The 10340-nt window shown below is 43.5% G+C and overlaps 1 protein-coding gene across 1 annotated transcript; it reads left to right on the top strand.

Moving 5' to 3' along the window:
* Nucleotides 1-80: 80 nt before the first annotated feature.
* Nucleotides 81-10309, top strand: LOC126395999 (uncharacterized; the record flags this gene model as incomplete). Its single annotated transcript, XM_050053809.1, has 7 exons — nt 81-173; nt 8984-8993; nt 9105-9208; nt 9301-9573; nt 9716-9809; nt 9921-9988; nt 10082-10309. Coding segments are annotated over exons 1-7 (870 nt in total), but the record flags the coding sequence as incomplete, so codon positions are not given.
* Between the last annotated feature and the right edge of the window lie 31 nt (nt 10310-10340).

A 10340-nucleotide genomic window follows, 5' to 3' on the forward strand; every position in this document is an offset into this window, starting at 1 on the left:
GTTGGCGGCCGGCTGGCTGATGGGTGGGGGGGGGGGGGACTTCCAGAGTCTGGGTGCCGTGGCTGAAGGCTCAGGCACCCATGGTACTGAGTCGTGAGGTGGGGATGATGAGGAGTCCGGCAGAGGTTGGGCGGAGGGTGCGGGAGGGGGTGTTCCTGAAGGAGGTCACAGAGGTAAGTGTGAGAGCACGTGCATACACATGCATGCAAACAAAGCTGTGTTTCCTGAAAGAAAGGGAATGCGAGTAAATACGAGTGCTACGATGATGCCTTTTTAATTGATTGTGCTAGAAGTATATTCTCAGTCACCTGTAAAAAACCCACACTGGAGAATCGCTGAAGGGCTTATGATTTGAAATGATACAGGAAGTGTGGTAAGATAGCGGCATGGTGCACACGTGAGTTTATTTATTTTTATGAATGAAGACGAAGAGGGAAAAGTTGCTTATCTTAAAGGGAATACGATTGAGAACAGAGGGCATAGTGTGCCTGCTTAATATGCTTACTTTGATGAAACCCAGTGAGCCGAAAATCAAGGCCCGCCGCTATTACAGTATTATGGTAATTGTTTTCCCATTTAAACGCGGGCGACAGGAGAATTAAATAAATCACTTCATAAAAATGATGCAGTGATAATATTTGTCTGCAGGACTGAATGGAGTAGTAGGCTGATCGTATGAGACACACTTAACTTAAACAGTGAGGGCGGCTGATGATCGGATGGCTTGAACTGCCGGCTCTCTTGCCGCGAGGGATTCGGGAGCTCCGGGGCTGGAGAGGCTGGAGGCAGAATGAAGCGCTGGTTCGGGGTGGACACCGGCTGTGAGTAGAGACCAGTCGGCTGAGAGTGGTGGCCGCTGCATGTGGAGGCCTGTGATGATGAGGACGATGACGAGGCGGAGGTTGAAGCATATCCAGGGACTGAAGCAAGGTGTGCGTGGAAGCTTGGTCGGAGTAACGGGGACTGCGCGTGGCAATACGGGTGTACGTATGCAATGTGTCCCAAACGGCCCTATCAGATGTAAGAGCTCGCCATTCTTGACCTGTGTATCAATTTTTTGAGGATATGAGGTCGCTGAAGCCATCAAAAAGCCAAACATATTTGGCGGCGAGGACGGCGCCATAGCGGCCACGCCCCTTGACATAGAGAAAAGCTTTTAATAACAGTTGATCAGCATGGTCTCAGGGGCTGAGGCTGCCAAGCAACCAGGGGCTGCGGGGAGACCCAGAGCAGGCATGGATTGGTGGTGTAAATGTGGGGCTTACTGGCTACTTTATTAGGTACACCTGTGCAATCTAATACAATCCAATACAACAGCTCTGCTACACATTCTGTGTTTACAAAGCTTTTACATTTTCATCTTTTGTCAGAAAGGTGATTATTCTACTTTATTGTTGAGGTCGTAGTGGGTGGTATTGGTGTACTGGACTGCAATATATTTAAAAGTGTTCCTAATATTTTGTCCCCTTCAATTAGACAACATCAGGAGACCACCCCAGTACACCACCACCATTCACTATGACCTCAATAATAAACAAAGTAGAATCACCACTTTCTAGACGATGTCAACAATAACCGAAAATTTATAAGCTTCAGGGGAAAAAATCATGGTATAGTCATTCTACTGGATTGCATTAGATTAGACAGGTGTATTTCCTCAAATAGAAGCCGGAGCCACTATTAACAAAAAAATAATTTGGGACCAGGCTACAAATAGGGGCAGGCTACTGTTTGAAGGAGGCTTTTAATAAAAGAAAAAAAAAAACACAGCCAAATTTGAAAATACAAATACTGTATTTGTATGAAATACAAATGAACACTGAAGTTGCGTCTTGTCGCCATCTTATCTGTTTACAATCAGCTGAGAGTGCGCAACTCCACATACAACACTGCCGAAATATCAAATTTTTCGCCACACCAAACGCATGTGCCAATTTTGGTGAGTTTTTGATTATGGGAAAGGGGCCAAATTGGAGTTTACATGTTCGTAATAATAATAATAATAATAATAATAATAATAATAACAATAATAATAATTAAAGCTGAAAGCAGCTGTGATCGGGCCCTCGTTCCCCCATGTAACCGCGGGGGCCTGAGGCACGTGGGGGCTGTGGCGTGAAGCAAGAAGGGAGAAAAAACCTGGCAGGAGCGAAAAAACGCAATGTTTCGTTCATCCACCAGGTGGCGCTATGAGCGTAACCAGATGTGGCCGGGTGCGTTCAGGGGTGGACCGTCATCACACATGTGAAGTTTCAAGCAAATCTGACAATGTCAATGTATAATAGGGCATTTCCTGTTTCCACAAGGGGGCAGCATGAGCGTAACCAGATGTGGGCAGGTGCGTTCAGGGGTGGACCGTTATCACACATGGGAAGTTTCGAGCAAATCTGACAATGTCAATGTATAATAGGGCATTTCCTGTTTCCACAAGGGGGCGGCATGAGCGAAACCACATGTGGGCAGGTGCGTTCAGGGGTGGACCCTCATCACACGTGAAATTTCGAGCAAATCGGACAATACATGAAGGATTTATATCAAGTTGATGTTCCATGGCGAAGGATGAAAAATCGCCACTGCTGCGGCCTGCAACATGACAGGACACGTGTGTCACTGTGGAGATTCATCAACTTGATCGTCATGTGGCCACAAAATGGAGTTGATCAGGTCAGGAGCTTGAGGTTGGCGTTTGTCAGTGTAAAAGATGGCATTTCCTGTTTCTACAAGGGGGCGCCATGAGCAAGATTGCCTTCGAGCATATGGAGGTGTTGAGGGCGGGGCTCTTATCATGTCCAGAAATTTTGAAGCAGTTTGGATGAAGTATGTGGGAGAGAGACCTGCTTGAATATGCATGGCGATGGATCAAAAATGGCAGCACCATAGCAGCCACGCCCTTTGACCTACAGACATGCAGAGCACAACTTTTGATCAGCATGGTCTCTGGATGATCTGTAAAAAATTTGAAGTCGATTGGATGAAATTCCTAGGACTAGTTTGTTAAAATACAACATGTGGAAATCATATCAAAATGACAAGTCAAAATCAAAATGGCCGACTTCCTGTTTGGAGTAGACCATTGGTGCCAGAGACTTTTATGTGCGTCTGGACAACATACACATGTGTGCCAATTTTCATGTTCCAACTCAAAAAAAACCCCTATGGGGAAGAGTTTTTGAAAATTTCAAGAGGGCGCTATAGAGGCATTTTGTCCCCCCCTATCAGATGTAAGAGCTCGCCATTCTTGACCTGTGTATCAATTTTCATGAGAATATGAGATAGCTGAAGCCATCAAAAAGTCAAACGTATTTGCTGGCGAGGGATCGATAGTCGCCACGCCACCACATGGACACCATTAGACGTAGCTTCACAGCGTTCATAAGGTAGCTTCACCAACTTGTTCTGCATGCATTAGAAGTGGAATGAAGTTGATGTGGTCAAGTTTGTGTCATCAGTACATGTTAAAGTAAAAACTGGTCACTTCCTGTTACCACCGGGGGGCGCTTCGAGTAAGGTGGGATATTAATATATCTGGCCGTTCAGGGCAGAGCCATCGTCATGTCCAGCAAGTTTGAAGCTGCTGAGATCAAGTATGTGGGCGTGAGGTCCGTTGAAGCTGCTGAGATCAAGTATGTGGGCGTGAGGTCCGTTCAAAATTCGATGGCGAGAAAACGAAAAATCGCCAAAGTTTGTCACGCCCTAGTGGCCACGCCCCTTGACATAGAGAAAAGCTTTTAAGAACTTTTGATCAGCATGTTCTCAGGATGATCTGTACCAAATTTGGAGTCGATCGGACAAAATCCATAACTTGTGCTAAACAAGACTGCGTCTTGGCATGTTCTATGAGCTCACCAATTTTCATGCGTGTAGGTGAAACTCACAGGCGGGGCTCGAGGCACGAAATTTTCTAGGGGGCGCTATGTCGCCATTTGGCCCCATCCACATACAACACTACAAAAATATCAAATTTTTCGCCAGACCAAACGCGTGTGCCAATTTTGGTGAGTTTTTGAATTTGGGTAAGGGGCCAAATTGGGGATTAAATGTTCATAATAATAATAATAATAATAATAATTAAAGCTGTAAGCAGCGATGGACGGGCCCTCACAGTCTATGCGCGTCGGGGCATGCTGCTGTCGGGGGGCCTACATCTAGATGTCTTGTAATAAATAAAATATGCTGTAATAAATAAAAAAATAAATGTCATCTCTTACTTACATTTCCAGTATACAGGTAGGCACCCAACCCACATATGTATTTTTCCAAAAAGTAGAAGCTGAAAACATGCCCAATAGTTCAAGGTCTTCTGACTCTTTAAAAGTTGACATGGTGTCTCTAGCTCAAAGTATGAGGGACAAGAAGAGGTTGAAAGTCGATGAGTTTTGAAGAGGATTTGAAGATTTTCCAATTTACTGCCATTCACACTAATTAGACTGCCACCAGAGCGCCACCTATTGGCCGATTTGGACCGAATTTTGCACAATCCCTCATCGGGCCATGGAACACAATTAGCAAAAATGTTGTGGTAATTGGACTGTATTTGGTCAAGATATGAAAGACTGTCTGTTTTGAACACAATGTGCAGGAATTTGTTGTTTTATATTTTGGACGTTTTTTGGACGATCAAAATTGTTTTGATAACTTTTTGTCAGGACGGTCCACAGATGGTTCATGCAAAGTTTAGTGCAAATCAGTCAAATCGCCTAGGAGGAGTTCGAAAAAGTATGTTTTTCATATGTGGCGATTTAGCGAATGGAAAGTTAACACGAAAGTGGGCGTAGCTTACACCACACAATTCAGCTGAATTCAGAGAACACGTAAATAGAAGGTTCAACAATGTGCGACATATTATGTGGGAGTTATTAGCCAAAAACGCTTTTGCATTGAAAATAGCGCCACCTGCTGGTCATTTTTGGTGTGTGAGTTCCAGGGGCCAGTCTATACTACCCTTATCAATTTTATTTCCATGAGTGTTATGGTGTTGGCACAGTGCTAAATATTAAATTAGACAGCCACCAGAGCGCCACCTAGTGGCGGATCGGTAAGTCCTTCGTCACATATCCTCAGGAGGGCATTGATAATAATTATACCAAGTTTCGTAATAATCCACCAAACCAATGTTGAGATAAAAAATACTTCAATTTAAAGAGCGCCACCTTGTGGTCATCACCCGAAACTTTGCACAGAGCCTCAGGGGCTCATGGGGAAGTGGTAACCTGAGTTTCATGTCATTCGGATACACCAATGTGGATATATGCAGCACTTCCTGTTTAGAACGAAATCTGCAGGAAGTTGTTATTTAATAACTTCAGTATTCTTTGGAATATCAAAATTCTTTTAATAACGTTTTGTCGGGAGGGTCCACAGATGCTGTGTGCGAAGTTTCATGCGAATCGGTGAAATTGCCTGGGAGGAGTTCAAAAAAGTAGGTTTGCGACATTTTGCGAATTTGCGAAAAAAAACGGTAGGCGGAAATGGGCGTGGCCTATACCACAAGATTCAGCGAAATTCACTGAACGCGTGGATATAAGGTTTTTGAATGTGCGACAAAGTATATGGGAGTTATCAGCCAAAACGCACTTTCCTTAATAATAGTGCCACCTAGTGGTGGAAATTCAGGACGACAATAGATTATAAAATTTTTCGCCAGGTGTGAGTTATATTCCAAGTTTGGTGAGTTTTGGGATATGTTTAGGCAGTGAAAAATGCGATCATATGGGCGGAAGAAAAAAATAAAAAAATTAAAGCTGCAAGCAGCGTTTGGCGGGACCTCGCCTCGCGCCCGTTTCGGCCTCCAGCTAATTATTTAATATTATACATATTGCCACAAACATCAGAAAATTCTCACAGAGCTGAACGTTTTGATGTTTGAATGCTTTCTGTAGCTGTAGGTATGTAGAAGTGATATCACAATATGCAAATTAGATGAGTGAATTTTCTCCCATCAGATTCCTGTTCCTTAATTTTNACAAACATCAGAAAATTCTCACAGAGCTGAACGTTTTGATGTTTGAATGCTTTCTGTAGCTGTAGGTATTTAGAAGTGATATCACAATATGCAAATTAGATGAGTGAATTTTCTCCCATCAGATTCCTGTTCCTTAATTTTGAGGATGAGATGACAAAAACAACACACCTACAGGCTGCAGTGGCCATTTTAGTGTGCCTAGCTGGCACTAGAGAGCCCATTGTGGCACTTTAGGGGTTAATAATGTGTATTTGCTGTTTCAAATGAAGATTCTGCTGCTGTAATCTGTCCTTTAAAGATTGTGAGACACACAGACTGACAGATGTGTGTGCGTGTCTGTGCCTGCAGCCGTTGTCATGGCGATTAACGACCTGCCTGCTCCTGAGGGGCACACAGACAGCTCATGATCAGCATAGGCTGTTTAACATGGGTTTGAAGTGTCTTGAACAACTTCTTCTCCTTTCCAAACCGTTGCTCCAATCACCACAAAAATTGATTTTGACAGACATCCACTTGTCATGAATGCACGTGCCATATTTCATATTTGTGGAGTCAAAAATGTGGTCACAGGAGCGATTTACAAATGTGTTGCACCTCATCTGTTTTCCAGAAATTTCTCCTCTCAGTTTACATGGGAGTGAATGAGAAAAAAGTTGGCGTTCCCTTCGCTTTGGAGCCACTCAGCAAAGATGTGTACGTGTGAGAGATTCCATGTCAACATGTCTGTGACCAGGACAAATTTTCCTACATTTTGCGATATAAATTGTGTATGTACAGTGAAAATCATGGCCGGGGAGTCAGGTAAAGACAAAAGTTGTAGACGATTTTTAGAGCCCTGTCCACTCCTGAACTGCCACTACGTCATCTCACTGTTTTTTTTCTGAGGGAAACACCGCAAAAGAAACAGGGGTTCCTGCTATGCTGACTTTGACTCCACATGGATCAAGTGTCTACGTGCAGTAGAAGCTGATTGGACCTCCCGATCGCATGATTGCGCGTCATCATCCGAGCTCATAAAAGCCCCATGCTGCAGGGCGTTGGTCAGCGTTTTCACACCGACTTCGGGGTAAGTGGCTGTGTTAATCATGTTAGCTTTATGCTAGCTTATTGTAAGCTTGTTGCATGATGACTTCGTGCTGCTAATGTTAACTGTAGCTAACTTTATTGATTCCTAAGACCCAGCTGCTCGATGTGGACAGATATTAGTGAGTGTTGAAGGCAGTGCAGTGGATGGGAACGATGGATTTGAAACATTAATTGATGGTTTTTGCTGTGCTTATGCTGATGTCCGTTAGCTGTTAGCTTCGTTTGATGTTAGCCTTGAGTGAATTAGCTTTTTAGATAATTGTAGCTAACTTTTGTTTGATTAACTCGACGGCTGTCGTACAAGTGGTTGATTTAAAGAACTACTGTGAAATGTAAAACGCAGTGCAATGCATGTTGAATGGATGTTTAACATTTGTTGGTGGATTTTGATGAAGTAGCATAATGCAATGCATGTTGGATGGATGTTTAACATTGCTAAGGCAGATGCTTGATTTAAAGAAATACTGTGAAATTTTAAAGGCAGTGCAGTGGATGTGAGATGGATTTTTAATATGGATTTTGATTTGTTTATGCTAATGCAGATTGATTTGTGCAATGTATTTAATTGTGCTGAGCTGTTAGCTTTGTTTGATGTTAGCCTTGAGTGAATTAACTTTTTGGGTAACTACAGCTAACTTTTGTTAAATTTAATGCCTAATGCACAAGTGGTTGATTGAAGGAACTACTGTGAAATGTAAAACGCAGTGCAATGCATGTTGGATGGATGTTTAACATTTGTTGGTGGATTTTGATGAAGTAGCATAATTTATGCTGATGCTAATGTCTGTTAGCGGTGTGTTTTGACAGCATGCTGCCTTATGTGCTAGCTTAGGTGATGACTGCTAACTGTAGGTAACTTTTCTGTGGTAAACTCGATTGCTAAGGCACAGATGCTTGATTGAAAGAAATACTGTGAAATTTTAAAGGCAGTGCAGTGGATGTGAGATGGATATTTAATATGGATTTTGATTTGTTTATGCTAATGCAGATTGATTTGTGTAATGTATTGAATTGCATTTAATATGGATGCAGTTGTGTTAGTTGAGCATATACTGTTAAAATGAAAGCTCTGTGTAGCTGTGTGTCTGTAGCTTAGAGATTTGTAATGTAGTGTCAGCCATTTTACTTTCAGTGAGAACATGTTTTAATATGGATGCTGTTGTTAGATGAGCATATTGTTTAAATGTAAGATCTCTTAAAATGGATGACTGTGTCTGCCATTTTACCATGTTAGACATTTAAAAAAATATATAAAAAAATTATACAGCAGCAGTTTATCCAGGATATGTAGAGAGAAATGCTGTTGATTTCAATCTTATAGGTATGTTATTACATCATTGTCACTAGCAGGCATTTAATTGTACTGATTTTCTACATCATACTTATTGTTAAATAAAGCAATGTGTTTTCTTTAATCTACAGATAGCCCACTCACTTGACAGTGTGATCTGCTACCCTCCTGCTTTGACAACTGCGATTGACCTGCGATCTGCACTACATCTGTGATCCTCTGATCCAGAACTTGTACACTACACACAAAGATACATTCATTCAGTTGTGAACACACATAACCAACTGATCAACACATTTCTGATTCCATACATACACATGCATATACATATTGACACACACACACACACACACACACACACACACACACTTGATTATTTTAGTAGGTGTCTGTCTACTGCTTCCAAGGTAAGTTGAGCTATGTATGTATTTGAAGGCTGAGGCCAGAGTAGTGTGGCTTTTGAGTATGATTAGAATACAGTCAGAGTGATTTGTATGATTTCTTTGTGAATGTTGAATTAATTTGTTTTGGTTGTTTGTATATGTTTTTAGATGCCCTGTGCCAAGTCCCACCGGCGTGCCCAGGCCATGAAGAGGAGGATGGCGACAGCGCAGACTTGAACCCCCCTGCCACCTGTCCCCGAGTTTCGTGCTCGTATGTATCACATAGGGTTTTTTTTACATGTTTCAATGGTACAAATAATATGTAATTTAAAGATGTGTAAAACATGTGTTGACATTGTTGAATTTTGATTTGCCTGAACAGGGCGCGGTACTGGTTACCGCCATTGTGTGCGGAGATGGCCAACTTCGGAGCTGACCCAGCGCAGCTTCAAGTTGGTCACTCCAGCTCAGCATCCGGAGAAGCAGGTATGATTTCTGTCTTATTCATAAAGACAGTGATGGTTGCATGGTGTCACGCCTAGTGTCTGTGTTCTAAAGCAATGTCTCTGTTGTCGCAGCACGTGTTCGTCGTTGGAGACTCCCACCTGCGCGCCATCGTGGACGGGTTCGTGGCCATCCTGGAGGGCTGTCTGTCTTTTGGTTTTCTGTCTGTTCCAGGTGCAGACGCCAGGGAGCTGAGGACGGAGGTGCTGCGTGCTGCTGTTCCGTGGACCCCGGATGCTGTGTGTGTGCTCGCCCCGAGCAACAACCTCACTGCCAGCAGGACCATCAGTGAGGCGGCGTTGGACTTCGGTGCGCTCCTGGCCACCGTCTGCAGCCGCTGGCCCAAGGTGTGTTTTATGTATTTATTTATTTGTTTTTCCTTTTTTTGTTATTGCAATCACTGTTATCAGTATTTATTTGGTAGTTGTGAACAGACTGTTGTGTTATGTGCTTGTTTAAGGGAATTAATGAAGAAATGGTTGTTTCTAGGTCTTTGTGTTGGACTTCCCTCCCCGTCTGACCATGGACCTTGGCTTCCAAAAGCAGCTGCGTCAGGAATACCACCATGTCGCAGCACGCATGGGTACGTTACATTTGTGGTCATCAGTTATAATTGATGTAATGTGTAATTCAACAGAATTTATACAAGTGTAAATATTAGAAGGATTGATTATGTTTCTGTCATGTGTGTCAGGTCTTCCCTACGTGTCTGTGACGGCGCACTTCCCAGTCCATCGGTTGGAGCTGTGGTGCCATGATGGCGTAAGTGCAGGATACTTTGTTGGTGTGATATAAGACGTGGTGGAGTTTCATGTTTTTGGAGTGACATGTTGGTTGTGTTAAACTGTCTTTCAGGTGCACCTCACCGACTCCGATGGCATGCCCATCCTGGTGCAGCTGCTGTGGAACGTGGCCTACCTCCAGCTGGCACCCCCTCCACCCGCGCCCCCGGTGTCTCCCCGGAGATCGCCGGGTGGCCAGGTGTCCCCCAATCTGGTCGTGACGGGGCACGTTCCCGTGCCGCGTCACAGTGACCCCAGCGAGTGGGCGGTGGTTGGACGGCAGGGTGGATGGCAGGGCAAGGTAATGTGTTGCTTCAAGACAATTTGTGGCT

This window comes from Epinephelus moara, chromosome 9, assembly GCF_006386435.1.
Source record: "Epinephelus moara isolate mb chromosome 9, YSFRI_EMoa_1.0, whole genome shotgun sequence".
NCBI classification, from domain to species: domain Eukaryota; kingdom Metazoa; phylum Chordata; class Actinopteri; order Perciformes; family Serranidae; genus Epinephelus; species Epinephelus moara.